General features: G+C 37.9%; 2 protein-coding genes across 2 annotated transcripts; one reads left to right on the forward strand and one right to left on the reverse strand.

Moving 5' to 3' along the window:
* Nucleotides 1-3,994: 3,994 nt before the first annotated feature.
* Nucleotides 3,995-11,231, reverse strand: LOC116509185 (oxidative stress-responsive serine-rich protein 1-like). Its single transcript, XM_032218201.1, has 4 exons — nt 11,139-11,231; nt 7,211-7,331; nt 5,811-5,909; nt 3,995-5,416 (listed from the first exon to the last, which is right to left on the reverse strand). The coding sequence occupies exons 2-4, from the start codon at nt 7,285-7,287 to the stop codon at nt 4,729-4,731; spliced, it is 864 nt and encodes a 287-aa protein (XP_032074092.1). The 5' UTR covers nt 7,288-7,331; nt 11,139-11,231; the 3' UTR covers nt 3,995-4,728.
* An 83-nt stretch (nt 11,232-11,314) lies between these two features.
* LOC116509186 (oxidative stress-responsive serine-rich protein 1-like) lies at nt 11,315-22,353 on the forward strand. The gene is made up of 4 exons (XM_032218202.1): nt 11,315-11,698; nt 16,628-16,721; nt 18,823-18,933; nt 21,153-22,353. The coding sequence occupies exons 2-4, from the start codon at nt 16,660-16,662 to the stop codon at nt 21,820-21,822; spliced, it is 843 nt and encodes a 280-aa protein (XP_032074093.1). The 5' UTR covers nt 11,315-11,698; nt 16,628-16,659; the 3' UTR covers nt 21,823-22,353.
* The last annotated feature ends 1,051 nt before the right edge of the window (nt 22,354-23,404 follow it).

Raw genomic sequence — 23,404 nt, forward strand, 5'->3', positions numbered from 1 at the left:
GTAACAAAGACAACAGTAATAATATTGGGTTTCTGTCGTGATGGTCTCTTGTGACGAGCCGATTGACAGACAATGGAAGCAGTTAGCTTCCTCCCATAATTGGGGCATACCAGGGGTTGTCACACTAAATATATACCTTCTTCCCTGGCTTCAGCTGATAAGGAGGAGGACCTGTGGCTTAATGGCTAAGACGTCTGCCTAAGATGTAATACAGCACAGTTTCGAATCCCAGTAAGGGTATGGCTAGCTGATGAGAGCTAAATAGCTTGAAATAGATCTATACTAGTCTCCCTTTATTTATTTATCAGCGCGCGCGCACACACACACACACACACACACACACATATATACATACATACATACATACATATATTATATATATATACATACATACATATATTATATATATATATATATATATATATATATATATATATATATATATACACACATACATACATACATACATATATGCACATACATACATACATACATATATATATAAAATCTGGGTATAAGATTTAATCTTCCTCTCTCCTCTGTAGGAAAATTGGAATAATTTCCTTATCTATCAGATCTCTGAATATTGACCTTTTTTAAAATACCAGTTGCTGTTCTGGATAAATTATTTGCTAGAATAAAAAAAAAACCCTCAAAGCTCCATCTAGTGGTCCATTTATTGAACATTCTGTAAAGTGTTTGGTTTTAAACCATCATTTTAGTGACCTTCTGTGTGTTGCCAATATTCTTTACTCCATGAGTCTAGTAAATATTAAATCAGCATTGAGAAGGATTTAACCATCCAAAAGGAAGTTCCATTGTATTCTTGATTCTGACGCTGACTTTTCTTGCCTCTAGTCCTAGAATGGGGAAAAAATAAATCTAAAACATTATATGCTTCAAAAACTCCTTTTTAGTAGTATTGTCTTTTAAACAGTGAAGCAGAAATAATGTACTCATTTTCAAACTCTCTATGATAAGTACATATGTGTCATGGCCCCATCGGAGCCAGGGTCTGAAGCAGAGGAGTGGGAGCCTGGGCTGACAAAGGGGGATGGTGCAGTCCCTGTGGTGCATGAGGAACAACCTGGAGACAAAGATGAACCAGTCCCGGGCGAGTAGGCAGGGAAGAGAGGGTGCAGGTTGACCAAGGAAGGGGAGAGATAGAAAGGGCAGACAGCAGAGGAGCTCCGAAGATGAGCAAATGCCTCCCCTGCTTAATCTCTAAGCATGGAGAATGGAGAGGAGGCAGAGTCAGCACAGGGTGAATCAACTACTCATGAGAAGGGCGTCCCGCCCCTCCTCAAGAGATTCACCTGGAAAGTAGAAGTTAAGGAAATGCCGTGAGGAGGGGCTTTTGCCAGGAACAAGTGTTTGTTTTTGGATCACGCTCCCTTGTCTTTGAGGACTGCTTTTGCCTTCCTTCGAGGACTGTTCTTGTCTTGCCCTAGCCTTGAAGACTTTGCCTTCAAAACTGTCCTTGTCTTATACTTTTGCCTGGACTTTTGCCTTGTGGATTTGCCGAATAATCTCTGGGCTGTTGTTTGGGGGACTGAGGGTGGAGCCTTACTGGTCGGTGGAGGGCCATTTGTTTAACCATTCCCAAGAGAAATAGAGAACTCTCTGGAGGCCTGCTAACCGTGACCACTTGGGTCATAACAGTATGGTTACCATGGTTTCAAGTTTGTTCTCACAGCAATACACCTATTCCATTATACCTGTAGAGTCTTCCTACAATGCAGGAGAGGTTCAAATATGAGGAGAATCTGTTAATCAAAAGTAAACCAGAAATATTAATTGCATTCTTTATAAAATTAAGGCATATATGTATGTATGTATATCTACTTAAGATAAATGGAACACCCAATATTTCTAATATTGACATATAGCAAATGGTACATATATGTATCATTTAATAATTACAGCATAAAACAGCTACTTCTTGTATGCATGCAATGGATTGAATTTTCATCATCACAAGTATTTATGTATGGGGATAGAACCAACCCCCACGTTGATTTGCAAATGCACAATCTGCAGGGAAATTCCTCTATTCAAAGGTTTAATTGAAGCAAGCCACTATACTCAGAAACAGCACTTTGTTTCAGGGGGGGGGGGGTTTTTAAAGACGTTTTGCTTCAGGTAGGGGCCAAATAAGCAAAATGAGCTAGCCTATTTTGCAATATTTCCATCGTATATTAATGGATTTATCCTTATGCTGTAAGGAAACCCTCATATTTCTTAAAGTTTTCACTTTTTTTAATTCCATAGGATGCCAAGCTTTGTTCATTCAAATGGCTTTCTTCAAAGTTCTGCAGAATAAAAATAGATGTTGTACAGCAGAAGTTTTTGCTTTCTGTTCCTGGAGGCACCTAGATAGTTCTGAGGTTCCTTTTATCTACTGGCTTATGGCTTATCTAAATGCTTTCCGTAACTAGTTTTAAGGACAAATGAACTACAAAATCCATAGCTAGCACACATTTGTTTTAATTTGAAGATGTTATTTAATATAGTTAATTACAGTGTCTCTTTTGAAACGCCCTAACCTAAAATGAAGAGAGGTCAAGACTTGCAGGAACCTAGTGAGAAAGTAACTGTATTACGGGTAGTCCTTGACATAGAACTTTAATTGAGCCTGGAATTAGAGTTATACAGTTATAGAAGTTGAGTCATGGGACTGAACCAGATTTTATGACATTTTGGGGTGTGAGTTAAGTGCATCTGTGTTCATTAAATGAATTCTGCAGTCATTAAGTAAATGGCAGCTTCCAGCAAAAAAACCACTGAAAATTGCAGTCTTGTGACTGTGGCATGCTGTAAACAGCTCTAAATGCAGAATGGTTGCTAAGTGCCCAAAATTGGATCACATGATTGTGGGGGCATCCATCAGAACTTAGAAACATCGTAAGTAGTTCTGGGGAGGTCCATTGTAACTTTGAATGGTTGCTAAGTGACCGGTTGTAAGTCAAGGACTACCTGTACAGTTTGAAAGAATTCGTCTTCAAGGATTATCATTATAGCAGTGCTTAAAGGTAGTCAATGGCTCTTTTTATATACCATGTTAAATTGTTTGTAGATAGGACAAGCATGCCATGTGAAGTCATAAAACTAGGTTAACTGACACAGCTACAATCCTAGCGAGCTGGATTTAGCCCCAAACGACCCAGTCCATTCGGGGCTAAACAAATTCCTTTGATGAAGTAACTTTTAAGATGTTCTGTGAATTTAAAATTTAACCTACTATTCCAACAGTCATAATTGAGTTCTAGAAAGGTGTTATGAAAGCAGTGCTTCTTCTGAACAGTTTATGTAATCCTTTATGATTCCCGTGACCACATGGATCTTGGTACTGAAAAAGAGGAAAACTATGTGGGAAACAGTCCAACCTATCCAAACCTAGTCATGGTTCTCTCAATCCTATAGTGCCATAACAACTTTTCTTCTTCCAATTGGGAACAATAAAAATGTAGGAAGTGAAGCAGAAAGGGAGTTTCCTGCCTTGTTTGTGGTACCAAATAAGACTGAAAACATCAGATGACTGATGAAGCCATCCAAGATCATGTGCTAGGGGCAAAGATCACTCAATCAACTGAGAGCAGTTATGACTAATTTGCGTGTGTTATGCAAACAAGGCCCAGGCCAGCTAATTAAAAAGATGAGCTCACATATTGCATTAGTCTATATATTGGTGGCTTAGTGTGATGATTACACTTAACCACTATGGCTTATTAAAAAAAGAAAACTATATAAGAACTATATAAGCTCATTGTTGGATGTTCAAGAAAAACTTATATTTACCAATGAAATATTAATCTGATTAAAATCAACTTAGGGGTATGTATGTTTTGCTAGAAGCTGATATATTAAGGAAAGTTAGATCAGAAAAATTATTTAGGAGGAAATATTAACAATGCCAAAACCTGTTTCTTTAAAAATTGCAGACTCATATTCAATCCTATACAAGAAAGTGCACAAAATTATTTTAACTTTTCACTCATCTGAAATATCAAACTAGGGCAGGACTGAGTACCTTTTAGGCTTGTTGGATCTATTTTTGTTATCGTCATAAGAAATCCAACCGTTTAGAGATGGTTACAAAAGACATGCTCGTAAAAAAACCCAAGGATTTTGGCTTAGCATAACAAGTTAACCAATCTTATACTAGCAGAGTGTAAGTTATCTGCATAACCACCTGAATTAGAAATTTCTTTTCACTATCAGAACTGATATGAGCTCAAAGTTCTCTCACAAAAACATCCACTCCTGTTCAGCCAAAGCATTCTTCACTTTAGAGTGAGAAAACTCTTTTTTTTTTTGGAAAAAAAATACAAAAAGAAAGAAAATCCTTGCAAATTTACTGCAAATTTATCAGTAGATCTGATTGTTTTACCTAATTTGGTAAATTTAGTTTGAAATCTACAGAATTTGCTGCATTTTAGGAAAACTCTTATTAAAAGACAAACCTTGTTTGAAGTTTTTAGGAAACTAAAATTTAGACTGTATCAAGAGAACAAAATTTTTATCCAGGTACATTCTTAAACCATCCGATTTAATCCAACGCACCTTTAAACATATATCGCCTTTTTAAACTTTATTTAAAAAACTACATTATATGGTGCAAATAAACATTTGATCAAACACGCAGCATTGACAATGGACACATTTCCATCTACAGCACTGAGGAAATATTCACTACCACCACTGAATTTTAAACCCATGATTCTCATCTCAAGTGTACATCATCTCCGCCATGTGAGACATTTTCTTGGGAATATATAAGTAATATTCCATATACCCAGAAAGATCTTCAATAGTCACATCATCCACAAAGACTCGAGCTTGCTCCGAACAAGACCGAACAGAGCCAGACGAACCTGTACTAGAAGGTGATCGATTTGGTAAAGATTGTGAACGCACTTCCAGGACTGCCTTTTCACACTCTGATAAGACGCTCCGCAAACCGGAAAAGGAGTATGTTTCTATTGCTTGCCATTCTTTGTCCATGTATGGGCACTGCTTCTCATAACTCATCTTGGAGAGAGACTGGAAATCTGAAGGCTGGCTAGGATCCAGGCTGGTTTCAAAGGTCAAAGAAAAAGTATGGCATTTTCTTCCTAAATTCTTGGAAGGCTGCTCACCAGTACATGTTTTCTGATGTCCTGCTCTGCTTTTTCTGCAGTTGCTGTTGTCTAAAAGTGGGCACCTCTTTCCATTTAGGTACAGCTCTTCTGAAACTCTAGGATCTGGACTGATTTTATTCTTTGGAGCATCAATCTGACTTTTGTGTTTCAGTTGGTTATTTACAGAAGATGCTTTCATGCTGCAGTATGTAAACTTTGGGGGGTGAAGAACAGGAGATTTGGAACGCCTGCGTCGTTGTGGTCTTGTTGTCCCTTTCAAGGATTTCCGTGCACTTCTGTAACAGAAAGCAATAATGTTAGCAGAAACTAGAATATATTTCGTTCTAGAACATAGGCATTTTGTACTAAATTATTTGCTCTCGTTCTATGGATGAAGTAATTTCATGTCATGTGCCTTGACTTTTGTCCATAAAAAAATCAAATTGAAAATTTTAAGGGTTGCAAATATATCTAATCAGAAAGAAATATTATGAACAGTTGATGTAATTAAAATAATCCACTGCATTTCTTCCAGTTATTTCCAAATAAATTCTCAACTAGACAAGATAGAAACAAAATGCAAACAGATCGCTGTATAATAAGTTTCACCCTAAGTTTTACACATTTATCTTAGCCAAGTATTGACACTTTAAAAAGAAATTTCAAACAAAAAAGGGTAGTTTTCCTTACCGGTGCCAAATCTCTCTTGAACAGACAATTTGATGCCAGCCTCCATCCACAGTTGCTCTGCCTGGAGTTCGCAATCCTGTTCCTTCACTAACAGAAGATCTGATTTAAGGAACAGACAACATATTAAATGCTATTCTGTAAAATGAGTAAGAAGAAAGTGGAACAGGGTACAGGTAGTCTTCAACTTAAAATCATTCAGTCAGTGACCATTGCAAGGTACAGCAGCATGGCTATGACCAATCTTCAGAGTTCTACTCATCTCAGCATCTAGATGGTCACATGATTGTGATCTAGATGCTTGGGAGTTCCTTCAATTGTTTACCAAGCATATCACGATGATGTGATTGCCATTTCCAAACTTCCATGATTGCTTCCCCAGAAAGTCAGTAGGAAACTGGGGATAAGTCTCATGGCTCAATAAAGTGAACATCTAGTACTTAAAACTGATTAGTGCTAGAACCATAAACAAATCATGCAAGCCCAACTATCTGGAACAAATACTTACATAGAACATTTAATGACAGAAACATTATCATAAAACCATTTATGACATACAGGTAGTCCCCGACTTACAACAATTCATTTAGTGACCAAAGTTACAACAGCATTGAAAAGAGTGACTTATTACTGTTTTTTCACACTCCTGACCATTGTAGCATATCCTGGTCACATGATCAAAATTTGGACATTTGGCAACTGACTCATTTATGATGGTTGTAGTGTCCTGGGTCATGTGATCATCTTTTGCTACATCCTGACAAGCAAAGTCAATGAGGAAGCCAGATTTACTTAATAACTGTGTTAGTAACCTAATAACTGCAATGATTTACTTAACAGTGGCAAAAAAGGTTGTAAAATAGAGCAAAACTCACTTAACAATTGTCTCTCTTAGCAACAGAAATTTTGGGCTCAATTGTGGTCGTAAGCCGAGGACTACCTGTAATACAAAAGCCATAAAACATTTCCTGTACTGGTATTCAACATGGGCTTTTTCAAGGCAGATACATCTCTGAATGTATCCCAGTTTTCTCAGTGAAGGAAGTACATTAGAAATTTGGTCACTGTTGAAAGCATTGAGGAATTTGGTAAGGAAGTATCTCCGAAAGGATAATGCAACTGGTCACAGTTTGTGTAAAAACAAACACAAGATCCTGAACCAACCAAGTGATCCATGCATATCTTACACATATTTTATTACTTGAAGTCAATGCTAGGGAATGAAACCTCCCAATATCCACAATAGAAACAGCATTTTCTACAAAATCTAGAGTAAGGCAAACATGAATGATGAGCTCTGAAACTTTGTTCACTTCCAATTTTAAGCTTGCAAAAAGAAAGCAATACACCATTAAAAGCACTAAGGCCATAAAAAACAATAATTTTAAGCAATTGTTACCTACCCAGTTGGATCCACTCTCAACTTTTTGAAAGCTGTTTGCAGGCTCTCTTCATCTCCTTCTTTAGCTTCTGATTCCATCTGCAGGTTGTTAGAATGCTCTTCTGCCTGCCATATAATGAATGCTAACAAGAAAAACATACTGATATTGATTTTATGTAGATATTTTTTTTTCCTTTTGTTCAATCATGTTGGAGGCCATCGCCTCCTTCCTAAAGCTGAGAGAAAATAACTGGCCCAAGATCACCTTCATGCCTAGGATGGGACTACTCACGTCTCCCAGATGCTTAACCACTGCACCAAACTGTCTCTCATTTAGAGAACAGGAACTGCAATAAGCCTATAAAAATGGTATACATTTAACAGAACTGCATATTATATAGACTCCAAAGTAGACTGACTTTCAAGTCACCTTTCAAGTTCCTAGCTGTTTCACAAAAAAAATCCTACGATCAATTTTAACTGTTACCCATGCCATCAAAGAAGCCATTTCTTGCAATACCTTGAAGCTTTTTTCTAAACAAGTGTTTAAATATGCATTTACTATAAGTAAATTATCTTTTGCATATTAAGACAAAGTATTAAGCCGTTTAATATGGAATGAGACTGAAAAATTGTAAATGATTGAAAATATGATACCTATCACCAACCAGAAAGGTTCGAATCTTTGGAAGAAAAAATATTAAACTTTCATTATAAAACTTGAATGCCATAATGAAAGTATAAATTTCTAACTGAAATGCATCAATATATACTATTATATAATGCTGATTACTACTTTATATATCAATTTGCATAGAAATGTCTTTTAGAATCTCTTTATACGGCAGCTCAAAAAATAGCAGAATAAAAATGGTAGTTGGGAATTCAAAGAAATTAACACAACATGAGGGGCTTACAAGGTCAGACCACACTAGATAAGAGACCCTCTTTATTAGGTTGGATATAGGCATCAATGAGGATTGCTGCTCATTTACCTTCCTCCCTGCAGCATTGCTGTATGCCTACCTGTGCTCCTGGGTTGGCAGGCTTATGCTTCTGGGAGACTTCATCTCAGGGCTTAAGCACTGAACAGTTCATGGCAGCCTTGGATCAGCCCAACTCATTTGTGCTCTGACTTATCCGGGGGCAACATAATGAATCTGGTGTTTGCCTTGGGGAAGTGGTGTTGTGATCTGGATTTGGGGGATTTGATGGGATGCTGTCCCATCCTGCAACGAGTCTGCCCCCACACATACACACTCAGATGTCTCATGGACCTAGTGCAATTTCAGGAGCTTGGGGGCTTTTCCCAAAGCTGACATTTAGTTTGGCAGATGCCTTTGTTGCTGTTTGGAACAAGCCTATGATGGGGATGCTAAGCTGAATTGCACCTGTGTGGTTAAACAATGCTTGCATTTATTGGAGAGACCCATGGTTTACTGAGCAGCTATAGGAATGAAATGGTACAAGAGATGCCCAGACCACTGCTAGAGGAAGGCAAAGAAGGAAGTTGACTGAGAACATATAAAAGCTTATATGAGGACCTATCTAATAGTGAAAAGGGCAGCAAAACATGCTTATTTCTCTGTTGTTATTGCATCTACAATAGCAGCCCAGCAGCTCTGTTTCAAGTGACAAAGTACATCTTAGGTAAGGAGCTGTGAGGAATATTCTTGGACTCTATCAATCACTCAACTTGGAGTTGAACTCTGCCTAGGCAGATCCTTTGGAAATCAACAAGGTCCTTCTGGCTTTAAGCTCGGCCAGCTGTTTTCTGGTAACCTTTTTGATGCTGAGTGCCGAAAGTGGCCATGCACACGCACACCCATAATGCAAAGCACACACCCCCTCTGCGTGCAACCCGACCCACGCATGTCCTGTGTGATCAGCCCCTTGCACCTGTGTGTGGCTGCACGCATACTCCCCACCACTGTGCACGCACGTACATCTCCTGCATGTGCCCTGCTCCCCCACATATGCACAGCAGAGCCCTGAAAACCAGCTGGCCAGTGGGAGGTGCGCGTGCATATGCGGCAGAGCTGAGCTGGGGTAACAACTCACATACTCACAGAGGGCTTGGCGTGCCACCTGTGGCACATGTGCCATAGGTTCGCTATCACAGTTCTAACATAAGAGTACCATATTTTTCCGAGTAGAAGACGCCGCTTTTCTCCTCAAAAAAAGAGGGTGAAAATCTGGGTGTGTCTTATACACTGAATACAGCATTTTTGCCCTCCTGAAACCCTGCCCCTTTTGCAACAATGGCTGTGCATAGCCTTTAGGAGGCTTCCAGAGTGCTCCTGGGGGCTGGGGAGGACAAAAATGAGCAAAAAACGGGCTGTTTTTTGCTCGTTTTTGCCCCCCCCCCGAACACTCTACAAGTCTCCTAAAGCCTATGCATGCCCCTTTTTGACAAAAAATGGGCCCGTTTTCATGAAAAACAGGCTGTTTTTGGGAGGTCTGCAGAGTGCAAAACCTTTTTTTTTTAAAAAAAGCCTCTTCAAAATCTTGGTGTGTCTTATACTCCAGTGCGTCTTATACTCCAAAAAATATGGTAGTTCTGAACAATAGACTAGAGCTGCCTGTATTTACATCATAGATGGGATAGAATAAAATTCATCTGGCTGAGGCTTTGACAAAGTGTAATGAAATCCACTCATCCACTTTTGGAACATTCTTTTAAAGGAGTATATCAAAATCAGTATTTAATTTGCTGAACTGATAAGGCTACACCAACCTAAATTTTACTTATATAGTACTTTAGTACTTTCATCCAGAGATGTACATTCCATTATGTAGTTAAAAATAAAGTAATGCTATGATTACTACAGAAAATCAGTTAAGATTTATCAAGTTCTATCATTTGTTTAACTCTTCTCTAGAATAATTTTAAATTATTCTAATTTTAAAACTTTTTACAAGAAATTATCTCTCTCTCTCTCTCTCTCATCTATCATAAATATGTAGATATATATAGACATTGCCTGTGACTATTAATATCTAATACTAGTGAATTGTCATATAAAAATACAGAAGTACAGTAAATACACAAATACAATTCACATTTAATTCAGAAATCAAGCAATCAGCAATTTGCAAGAATGATGGGATACCATTATAGGTGTTTTATACCATAATACTATATTTTTGCTGTTTGAAATAATTTTAAATTAGTGATATATACAACTAATTAGTAAGTCTTAAGTAAGTCTCTGAAAAGCATTAAACTGAATTATCAATTCAACAATGGCAAATATTATACGAATGCTCTAAGCAATAGAAAAATCTTGTTTTAAAGGATCAGAAAAAAATCTTATTGAATATCTGGCAAACAAAATTATAGCACTTCACAAGGAAAATATTTTTGGCGATAACTCAATCTGTATGCCTGTGTTGCGAATATACATGTGTATTCATAGGAAGGGCAGTTGGAAAATGTAATAAATGCATTATTTTAAAAACACTAACATTATACGGTCTAATTATCATTTGAATTCTAGGATAATGTTGGGGTTAGGCCATTCTGCATGTTGTCAAGTGACCAAGACTTTTTAATGTTGAGTCACTACGGAAGGTAAGGGCGAAAACGTGTCTCCTAACCGCCCAAAACGTTCGCCTTTAAGGCGCCATGAAACTTCCGTGGCAAGGAAACTCCAGAAGGGACGGTCACCGCGGCTTCTGACGACCCGGAATTCGGGCTACGTATTAAATAAGAAATCCGTCCGCGCACAAACTAGTAGAAATGACGTAGCTGAAGAAGAGGCCCAGCCTTTCACTTTCGCCTCTTCGAAACGTACCTGCCTTGAAGGGGGAAGGCGGGGGAGACTAAGCTATCACTAAAAAAGAAGGCAAATCAATTTATCCAAATGGAAATAATAATTGGGGGGAAAATCCTCTCCATTCTTTTCCCTCAGAATGATCGAATCCTAAGAAAACAAGGGCCAACTTACCCGACAAAGCGGACTCAAATCAGTCCAACGAGCCACCGCCGGAAGTGAACATAAAAAACAACAGGAAGTGACGGTGCAGTGCGCGTGCGTTGAAGGACCACACGCCTCTCTCTATCGCCGCTCTTCGCATTTTCATCCGCTCCTGGTTTGCGCGCGAAACTCTACGAAAGGATTTAGGAAAACGCATGCGCGCTAGTAAAACCAAACCGTCTCCATGGGGATTCTGCCTTCCAGATCCGGGTCACTCGTTTATTTCCGCTCATAGGTTTGAGGGGAGACGGGGTGGTGGTGGTGGTTTGCGTGAAGGAAAGGAACCTTTGGCATTTTCTTCCCGCCGTCTCCATTGCGCAGAGCCGCCTGAGCGCATGAACTGGCGTGATTCCTTGTCAACCGGAGCAGAGCAGCTGATTCTACCCGTCAAAGCGATGGACTTCTGTTGAGTCACCGCGCTAGGCGCCCCATTCTCGGCTGCTTTACGAAGCATCCCTTTTTGTTCCTTTCCGGCCACCTAGCTTTTCCTTCGGATCCAGGGCTTCGGTCGCAGGCAAGAAACTCCACAGGTGAAGCTTTTCTCAACTTCGTTTCTTGGCGGGGCAGTTTTTTCTGTGGCAGCAAAAGATTTGTGGCACTTTGACCTAACGCAGAGGTCTCCAAATTGAGCCACTTTAAGACTTGTGGTCTTCAGCTCCCAGAATTCCTCAAAGCTGGCTGAGGAATTCTGGGAGTTGAAGTCCACAAGTCTTAAAATGGCCAAATTTGGAGACCCCTGACCTAATGCATAGATTAATAATCTCAGTCAGTGTTTTCCAACATTGACAATTCAGATGTGTTGAACCTCACCAGCATTTTGGGTCTGCACATTTTAAAATTGCCAAGGTTGGGAAACACAACTTAAGTTTCAGCTTGGACTCATAGACTTCATTTAGTGCAAAATGATGTAAAATAAAGAGGAAGGATTTGCTATGATAAACTCATCTAGTTGCTTAGTTGTTTTTTTTGTTATTTGTACCTTGCTGAATAATGCTATTGCCCTAAAAAGGACTCTGAGTTCCATTCTTTGTGACTACATATACACAGGTCATGTAGTTTCCTTGCTCCCAATGCTGCAGTCTTTGCTCTTGCTTGCTTCTGGGGATTTTTTGGCCCAGCTTGAGATTCCTGGTGTCTCTCAACTCAGCAGCTGTACTTATTTTTTAAATCAGCTAAGTAATGCAAAGCTAAGTAATTGGAATGCGGTGGCTCAGTGGCTAAGACACTGAGCTTGTCGATCAGAAAGGTTGGCAGTTTGGAGGTTCAAATCCCTAGCGCTGTGTAACAGTGAGCTCTGTTACTTGTCCCAGCTTCTGCCAACCTAGCGGTTCGAAATTATGTAAAAATGCAAGTAGAAAAATAAGGACCACTTTTGGTGGGAAGGTAACAGCGTTCCATGGGCCTTTGTCGTTTAGTCATGCTGGCCACAGGACCATGGAGGCATCTTTGGACAGCGCTGGCTCTTTGGGTTTGAAACGGAGATGAACACCGCCCCCTAGAGTAGGGAACAACTAACATATATGTGCAAGGGGAACCTTTACCTTTAAGTAATGCTATTTGGGGGGAGGAAAATGAAAGGACACTGGAACGCATCCAAAATTACAACGTATTCTGACAAAAGGTGAAATTAAAAATAGAATAGGATATGCTTTTGCTTGAGAATGCGTGTTTCATTTTTGTCCCAACTACACATTTTAAGTTATATCACATATTTAATAGCAAGAATAAGGAAATAACTTAGACTATTGTCAAGTCATCCTATTCTTAGACTTTACATTATTACAGCACAGATGCAAAGCTTTACACACATCCTTCTGTTAAATTATAGTGTATGCATTTCAGTCCACAGCCCAAGCCTGTCTAGGATTTTTTAAATTTTCTCTATTTGAAATATTGTCGCCCCTGCCAGTTTAATGTCATGATAAGCTTCCTTCAACTTCTCTATCCAACTCATTCATAAAAATGAACAGCCCAGGATACATAGCAGTGTATGTAGTCCTTGTGATATGATATTGTCTTCCACACTGAAGTGGAGCATTAACAAGCACACACGCGTAGCAATTGTGAATCCATCAAACCAAGCTATCATCTAGCTCAAATTCTGAGCACTTTATTAAGGAGAATGTTACGACACATTATATAAAGGGTTTTCTTTTGAGGTCCAAGTACACTATGTCTGCATTCAATAATTGAAGCTGAAATCAAATTTATCATTACTTTCAAACATCAGTAAGATCAATATGCTAAGAATTGTAGCAGATTGCGCTGGCTGCTTTTAATTGTATCGGTAGCACACATAAGTCAAAACACACTGCACGATTATCTTTGTTAATATCTTGTCCAAAATATCAAGTTGATAGATCTATGCTAAACTGATAGATTTATGCCAGTTTTCTGAGATCTTGCCAGTTCTCCTGTATTTCTCCGCATTACCAAGCTTGTTCTTCAATTACATCCACTAGTTCTTTCATTACCCTGGGAAGTAATCTCTATTGTCCTAAGAGCTTGACCCTTGATGACTGCATGGACAGATGCAGATCTGTTTGACTTGTTTCCACTAACATTCTAAAGTTCTTTCAAGAACAATTCTATAATCTCTTTATATCTCACCCCCCCCAATCCAGTTTCCCCTTTCTGTTTTTTATCAATTTTGTTTTCTAGGTGATCATACTCATACCACATGCCCAACAACATAATTGTGATTTCAGTCATAAATCAATCTTTATTTTGTCCAGGCTTGTTTAATTATCCATGCATTCTGTGGTATGATTCATAACTATCTCCAGGTCCCTTTTCCCCCCACTTTCTAGCCTTCAGATCCATCAGGTAAGGATTGGTTCTCAGGCTGATAAAGATTTAGGAGACAATTTTGTAAACCCTGGGTGCTCCTACCACTACTGGTACCAGTTTGGCTTTTTTTTTGAGAACCTCTCCTAATTCCTCCTACTATGTGTGTGTGAATAAATTAAATAGAAATAAATTTATATAATTAGTAGTATCATTACAATACATTGGATTTTAATAGGAAATAGTTCAATTGGTAAATTGTGTTTTGTAATTCTAACCAGATTTCATTTCATTTTAACAAGGAATCTGTGATTCATGTTTCAGGAAATGATCAGCGCAGATTCCTTGCCACTAGGTCATATATGACAATTATCTTACTTTTGGAAAAACATTTATCTGTAAATCAGTGGCACAGCCATATATATATACATATGGCTGCACAATATGTCAGCATCTTCATGGCTGAACTAGAACAACAATTCTTACATCCAAAGTCTCTCTTCCCATCTCCCTCCCCCCTCCCCAATTACTTGAGATTTATTGATGATATATTTACCATCTGAAACCATGGATATGAATTTATCATCAGATTCCATCAAGTCCTCAATAATGTCTACATCATCATCAATATAGCTTTATCTATTTATAGAATGTCTATTTTTCGATGTCACAGTAAAACAACAAAATGGATACATAAACACCATATTATAGAGGAAATCTATGGATCAGCACACGTTTCTTCATTCCACACCACCAAATAAGTTGCCTTTAACCAGGCTTTATGCTGCAATCATATTTTAACCCATTACTCAACTAATGGGAATTGAACCAGGAGACATTCAAGAGACTGAACTACTCACCCAGTGAGAATAATAGCCAGGTTACATAAGCACTATTAAACAGTTCAGTATTAAAATAATATAAGTGTTCTGGGATTTGCATAAGTATATGTAAACTTAAAAAAAATAAAGAACTTGCCTAGTTTTTAGAAGCCTGGGTTCAACATTCAGTTAAGTTTTTTTTTGAAAACACAGGTTGTTTAATGTAGCTTCTGTTAATCATCCATTTGGCAGATGAACATCCCAGGAAGCTGTCTTGGTGTATCACTTCCTTTTGTGCTTTCTTTGTTCTTTGATTCAAGAGTTAGTATGTACTTCAAATACATTATGACACACCCATCCTAGATGAGTCATAATGACATCAAACAGGCAACTAAGAAACGTGTCAGTTAAACAATTTGAGCAAATGAACATCAACTGAGTGGAGCAGGGAGGGAGTTGTGTCCAAGTGAGCATTTTTCTGGCAGGTTTCTTCTTTTGTACCAGTTTAAGAATGATAAACACTTAATACTTTAACTTTTATTATTTAAAAAATTAATTTTGTTAACCTAAATACTTAAAACGTTTTCAAGAGTTTTGTATGTGCAGGTAGTTCTTGGGTTAGGGCACTGGGATTAGGATTGTCATCGCTAAGCGAAGTGGTTATAAAGCACAACATCACTTAACCACATTTCTTAGTGATGGTAAATCTGGTTGTCTTAGTAACTAAGAAGCATTGGTTGTTAAGTGAGAAGAGGTGGCAGTTCCACGTTAGGGATGTGACGGAGCTGTCGGGGAGTCTGAGAGGCTGGGGGAAGTCTTTGGAGAGTCAGTACAAGATGCATGTGAATTGAGGGAGATCAGAGGGAAAATCTAGAAGGGTCAGTGGAGGCTGGGCATGGGCAGAGGGGTCCTGAAAGGAGGAGAAACATGGGAGCAACTTACTAGAGAGACTTGCAACCTTCCCTGCTGGCTTCCCCATTGATGTTTCCTATGGGAAGCTGGCAGGGAAGGTTGCCAATGGTGATGACATGACCATAGTTCCCTGCAACATCAGAATCACATTGCGATGTTTGGAATTTTGAATTTCATCCTACATCTATTTTTTCAGCACTACCATAAATTTGAATGGTTGCTGAATTAATGGATATAAGCTGAGGATTACCTGCATTCTATATTAAATAGTGGACATTATCTGATTGGTCCTTAGATATTGACTTCTGCCACATGTCTTTGATCAGTTGAGGCTTTTGCATAATGTCTTTTAGTTAAAAAAAGATGGAGACTAGATTATCTGTCTCATGCAGTCTTCTTTGCTAACAGAACAGTATTGTATGTCAGTTTTGGAATATTTTGGCCAATAAACTACAAGTGTAACCAAAGGCCAGTTGTACGCTATGCATACTTAATGCCATTCTATGTAAACACAAATTTTTAATCTAAAGACTACCTTAAAAGATAATACCACCCACATTTCATCAAATGTGTGTGAGAGAGAGGGGGACTGAGACTTCATTGCAGCACCCCCACAATTTGTGTATGACCTCTGTTGGGCTCCCAAGGCATCCCCCAACCCTCCGAGGCATCCCTGTGCTCTTTACCAGGGACTCCATCATATAAAAACCCTCAAATTCATTTAACAACTACAGCTGGGATTGTGGTCATTCAGCAAAGTGGTCATGTGACATTTTGTTTAATGACCGCTCTACAACCAAGATTCTGGTCCCAATTGTCAAAGACTATGTGTAAAAATTATTGAGGCACTGATCTACAGTTAGTCAAATTTAGTAGGATATTTCCTACATTAGATTCCTGGAATTTCATCCCAGTTCATTTTTCTATTTATCTCCAAAGGGGAGAGAGTGCAGTGGATTGTTCTCTTAACAATGTTGGAGAATGAGGAAAATCTCGGGGCAGCTTTCAAAAAACTAAGAGTTGATTCAGAACGGTAAGTTGCAGTGTAATTAATTAGTAAGAACTGTATGTATCTTTGCAATATAAAATATAAAAGAAGGATCCGATTTGTCACCTGATACCTTGAGGAGAACTAAAATATATGTGATCAGATTATTCTCTAGTATCTACTACTCAAATCTATACCATTTCTGTTATACTTCCAAGTATAATACCCTTTTTGTGGGTTTACAGCACATAGTAAATTCTGATCTAGGCTTTCCTTAACGGTATAAAATACTTTATGTAGTGGCTTTTTCATACGAATATTCTCCCACCCTCCAACTTATCAAAATGGGGCTGTTTTCTATTCCTTGTATTTGAGAAACTGCCTATTTGCTGTGCTGTTGGTCCAGCCAGTTTACTCCAACAGAGTTGGCATGGTCTAGGTTCCTTCAGTTAATCAGCACTATCTATCAGGTTTGAAACATGCCTTTTCTATGCCTGTCCTTTTGAATCCCCCCTGGGTGGCTAACCCCCTGATGGCATTCCAGAGGCCTTAAGACCTGGCTGTTCTCCCAGGCTTTGGGCTAGGATAGTTGGGACTGAATATAATAGTTATATTTCATAATATGTTTGCTGCTGTTGTCTAGATCTCTCATTTGTGATAAACTTGCCATATGATATTTTATTGTATATTTATAAACTATATTTTTATGCAGTGAGGTAGAGTCTGTTGGAGTCAGGTGGCATCTTCTGAATAAAATGAATATATAAATAAAAATAAATAACAATAGCATTTAGACTTACATACTGCTTCACAGTGCTTTACAGCCCTCTCTAAGTGGTTTACAGATTCAACTTATTGTCCACAACAATCTGGGTCCTCATTTACCCACCTCGGAAGGATGGAAGGCTGAGTCAATCTTGAGCCGGTGAGAATCAAACTGCCGAACTGCAGGCAGCAAAAGTGGCCTGACGTATTGCATTCTAACCACTGCGCCACCAAAACTCCTAAATAAAGTGAACAGTGGTGTCATTACAATGTTTTGTGCCTGCCTTCTCTGGCCCTCTCCTTAAAACAGCTATTTTATTGTTTTTTCCACAATCCTTTTTATAAAATTCCAAATAAGCTCCCAAGGTTAGGGATCTCAAACACCTGTTTCTTCATGTGTTACCTTTTTCTTTTCATAAGTAGATTATTTCCCTTTAAGCTTCCCAATTTACTAGGTCACTTTTAAGTGCAGTATCTCCCAGTATGTTTTCAGGTATAATTCTAGGTGCTGGCTTTAAAGCCTTTTGAGGTCTAGGGCCAGTTACTGTTTATCCCATCAGATCTGACAGGGTGAGTGCTCTAAGTCCCCTTATTAAACATACATGGAGTCATGCCTCCTTTTCTGCTGCAGCTACTCTACGAAACAGCCTCCCCACATCCCCGAAATATGAAAGGTCTCACTTGACCTTCTGGAAGTCTGAAGATCTGGCCTTTCCCCAGCTGCTGGGGCAGGATGTTAGATGAGCCCAAACATGTGAAGTTTGGTTTCTTGGTTATTGTATTACAATTATTTTACTTCTGTGGAGATTTCTGCATGATTTATAAAGGTTTTATTATGTTTACTACTAGTTTATTATTAGTACAAGTTGACTGAGCCATGGTGGTGCAGTGGTTAGAATGCAGTATTGCAGGCTAATTTTGCTGAATGCCAGGGGCTGGATTCTCTTCGGTTCAAGGTTGACTCAGCCTTCCATCCTTCCGAGGTTAGTAAAATGAGAACCCAGATTGTTGGGGGCAATAGGCTGACTCTGTAAACCACTTAGGTCTGTAAAGCACTGTGAAACTCTATATATAAGTCTAAGTGCTATTGCTATTATCATTAGCTGTCCAAATTTCATAAAAGGCAGAACATACATTTTCTAAAATAAATACAACTATGCTATATCTTTTTCTGTGTAAAATGGGCAGTTATTCTCCAATATCATTTTTTCCCAGTAATATTCAGAATAACTCAGAATGCTGTTGATACAAAGAACAGTAGTGAGAAAGCTGGTTGTAAATGTTGTATATTTGCAATGGCAATTATATTGTGAATTATGCAAAACATATTGATTGAGATTAGATTATAAATTTAAAATGACATATTTTTCTCATGTTTCAGATCCACTGCTTCTCTCCCTGTGAGTGAGGGGGCATCTCCACAAACATTTGTAGGAAGTACAGATGAATCCAAAGTAAAGATGACATTTGGATCTAAAGAAAGTTGGCACTGGTAAGAGGAATTGATTCTGACTAATAGTTGGGATGAAGAATTGCTAAAGTGTTTTGCTAAATATCCTGGTCCACGTAACATCTTAGAATGATCAATTTGAAAATAAAATAAAATAAATGAAAGCGGTGAAAGATGCGATAGTTTGATTTAGTAGTGTTACAGTGTTTTTATGAATGTTGCAATCGAGTTATATTCAGTTGCCATGCATGGCATAACAGGTTCTCTGCTTTCCAGATGAGGCAAAAGGAAGAAAAATGGCTGTAAACAGAATCTTTCTCTTACAAAACTGAAACATATTTTCTTACGTCAAAGTACTATTTCAGCTGCCTAGGAAAGGCAGTTTTAGGACCATGTCATGAATTCAAATCCTAGAAATGGAAGATTAGGGTCAGATATTAATATACAAGCTATTTAACTAGGCTTCTTATAATTCAAGTTTATTTCCAAATATATAATTTTAAAAGTTGGATGTACTCAAAGATAGCCAGATTTGATTTGTATTAAAATCAACTTGGTGCAATAGTGCCTTGAGCCTGGTGTTCATGGAGAAAATGTGGCTGCTAAGGTTCGACACTGGCTTGATAGCACATGATGAAAGTAGTGGGCATATCCTCTTCAAAATAAACCAGATCACTTTACAATAAGCATATCAGCAATGAAAATTAAACAATCAATTAAACAGCAATTTAAATTAGAAAAAGCAATGCTCAACATTGTAGCCAGAGGATCATTTAGCTGACATCTAGAAAATATTGCAGTTGGATAGTCTTTCATAGTTTGGACAGTTTTTTCATCAATGTATTGAATTTAGAACATGAGCTGTCTATAAATGAATTTTCTAATTTTTCTATGATAGAAAAACTTTCTATTAAGATTAAATGGCATATGGCATTGGGATAATGCCAGCCCAGTTTCTATTTTTTTCATTAATTTTAACACAGTTGCTCCTAAAAGAGCCCAGAGAAGTGCCTCCAAACTAGTAAAAAGTTATGGTGATCAGCATTTATAAAGGCATATTCTATGTGATCTGAATCCCTTCCTTTTGTGCAGACATTTTTTTAGCTATCAACAAGTATAGCCCCAGGCTATAAGTATCAAAGTCAGTGAAGTGATGCAAATCTGGTATATTTATAGTGTTTAAATACTGGTTATCTCAAAAGATAAACACATTCCTAGTTTTCTTAAAAATTCTACCTATATTTTTGTGCTAAAAACATTTTAAATTAAGCATATATTTTAGACCTTGTGAAAAATATTTTAAGCATATAATCAAAATGTTTTGTACTATACATTTTCACACTGATGGGTATGTTTTTGACTGGACAGTATGGAAGCATTGCAGTGTGATTATTAAAATGAATTATTTTCAGTTTTCATACTGTTTTCGTTATAAAAAACAGCTAAGATCAGCCGAGAAAAGATGTGGAGACTTTAGAAAGAGGGCAGAGAAGAGCAACAAAGATGATTAGGGGACTGGATACTAAAACATATGAAGAACGGTTGCAGGAACTGGGTATGTGTAATTTAATGAAAAGAAGGACTAGGGGAGACATGATAGCAGTGTTCCAATATCTCAGGGGTTGTCACAAGGAAGAGAGTCAAACTATTCTCCAAGGCACCTGAGGGTAGAACAAGAAGCAATGGGTGGAAACTAATCAAGGAGAGAAGCAACTTAGAACTGAGGAGAAATTTCCTGACAGTTAGAACAATTAATCAGTGGAACAGCTTGCCTCCAGAAGTTGTGAATGCCCCAACACTGGAAGTCTTTAAGAAGATGTTGGCTAACCATTTGTCTGAAACGGTATAGGGTTTCCTGCCCAGGGAGGGGGTTGGACTAGTTGACCTCCAAGGTCCCTTCCAACTCTGCTATTGTATTTTATTGTAAGAGATCTTAGTAATTGCTCAATATTTTATTTTTGTCAGTTGCAAGAAAAATATTTGTTCAATATCTGAGAATACAACACATTTTTTAAAAATAATATTTTCCCTGTGGATTACAGAGTGAGTCATAGACTGTTCCTGACTATTCTAAATGCCCCGAAGTAATCCTTTTATAGATTGGGCCACTTCTGGAATTTGAAATAAAAGTTCTTTCTGAGCTTTTTAGAAGGAGTTTCAAGACTGGAATTTTGATAGCATTTTGCGCACTTGTAAATGGCTAGCTGTCCTTTGTGCAGAGTGAATTACAGTACTTATCTCTTTCTATTTTCATCCTGCAGGTGTTTGAGGAAACCTTTAAGAGGAACAATTCGAACCCAACGTTGCCGGCGATCAAAGTCTCCTGTGCTCCATCCTCCTAAATTCATCCACTGCACTAAACAAATGGCTTCCGGTAGCCAATCCATGCACAAGAACCTAACAGATGCTTTTCAAAGCAACAAAGATTTGGATGTGCCAAAGAAATTTTCTGAAAATGAACTGGGCAGTCATCCTCTAGAATTTGGAAAGAAAGAATCAGTTGTCAAAGATTCTGAGGCATCCATGATTGGAATACCAAAGAATATTTCTGAATATATTGGTAGTGTTCTTCCCACAGAAATTCTAAAGGTCTCAGATCTTTCTGATTTCCAGTCTGTCTCTGAACAAAATAAAGGGAATTTTTGTGCATGTGTAAAGAATGAATGCCAGTGTAAGCAATGGCAAAACCTAAATGTGTACATGTTTTCTGACATACAGAACTCCCTCCGGTGTGTATCTGAAAGAGCAGCACATGTGCAGAACAATCCACAGCTCACATCAAGAATTTCCTCCAGTTCTCTCAAATCTTGCTCTGAGCAAGCCAGAGCTCATGTAGATGATGTGACCATTGAAGATCTTTCAGGTTATATGGAGTACTTCCTGCATATACCTAAGGAAATGTCTCACATGGCGGAAATGATGTATACCTGACCCTAGCCAACAAAGGGCATTGAGATCTGCCCTGAATCATGCTCCTTCTCAGAAGCAGTTTGTTCTCTGTGCTTATAATAAAACCACTTGGCATTTCAGGCAGACTTCTTGTTTTTAATAGATCAACAATTGAAATAAATTCTAAATCAGAGAACTGCAAATAGCAAGCCTAGGAAATTATGCCATTTTGTAGGTATAGCCACAATTGGCTGTTTGGATTAACTGGCTAACATTTTACAGCGAATTATAAAACAATCTAGAACGAATTCAAGCACTTTCCACATCTGAGGCTAAGTATTGTATATTGTTACATGTTATATTGATTGTATATGTAACTGTATATGCATTATGTGTGTAATTGCACGCAAGCACATTTTAAATTATCAAAAGCATGGCATTGAGTATTTCAATTTGACTTTCGTTGCTAATGCACAAGTCTTTTTCTGAAATATGTTGAATACATTATCTAAAATTGTACAAGTCAGTAATGTTTTTCTTCTCTGTATTGTTTTAAATACAACCTAAATTCCATGTTTGTGCAATTTCTAAAGGAAATCCTTCCAAAGCATCAATATTTGGATTTTATGGTTGATGAACAATGGGGAAATATTAATATTCAATCACATATGTGACCATTAGATGTCAGCTTTGCTCCATATCAGAATAGCACAATTTTTACTACATTTCATACTTATGTAGAGACACTTCTGTTCATTCTGCTTGCTGTTTATATCTAAAATATGACACTAAAGCTGATTTCTATACTTATTTCTGTGACAATGTGCTAGAAACAAATAATACACTTAAGATATATGGATTATATGTGAAAGAAACCAGTTTGTTTGGCAAACTTACACTAAGAAAACTACTTTCAAGGCACAGTCACATGCATGAAGTCTTGGGTTATTTGTTAACCTTCTACTTCAAATTCACAAATGTCTATAACTTAGAATCAAAAATTAATTCTAAGGTGAAAGAATTCAGTTCTCCCTTGATATAACTATCCTTGTGGAAGCCAACCTTAAAAGCTTTGTGTCACATAAGTACAGGAAGTCCTCGATTTATTATCACAGTTGAGTCCAACATTTATAATGCTAAGCGATACATTTGTTAAGTGAGTTTTGCCCCATTTTATGACCTACCTTGCCACATTTGTTAAGTGAATCACTGCAATTATTAAATTAGTAGCACAGTTGTTAAGTGAATCTGGCTTTCTCATTGACTTTGCTTCTCAAGTCACAAATGGTGATCACATGCAACTAGCATAAATATGAGCAAGTTGCCAAGAGTTGAATTTTGATCACATGACCATGGGGGTGTGCAACCATCATAAATTTGAACCTTGTCAAGCGTCCAAGTTTTGATCATGTGACCATATGAATGCTGAGAAACAGGTGAAAAACAGTCATGTCTCTTTGGTGGTGGTGTAACTTCAAATAGTCACTAAACGAAGAGTTATACATTGAAAACTATCTGTAATCTACTCAATTTCTTACACCTAATGTGGCAATGGCTAATGTTTCCATGATGTTTTCTCTTAGTGTTGTCCAGATAATTTGGGAATAAAATCCACAGAATTTAC

This window comes from Thamnophis elegans, chromosome 5 (genome assembly GCF_009769535.1).
Source record: "Thamnophis elegans isolate rThaEle1 chromosome 5, rThaEle1.pri, whole genome shotgun sequence".
Classification (NCBI taxonomy): Eukaryota; Metazoa; Chordata; class Lepidosauria; order Squamata; family Colubridae; genus Thamnophis; species Thamnophis elegans.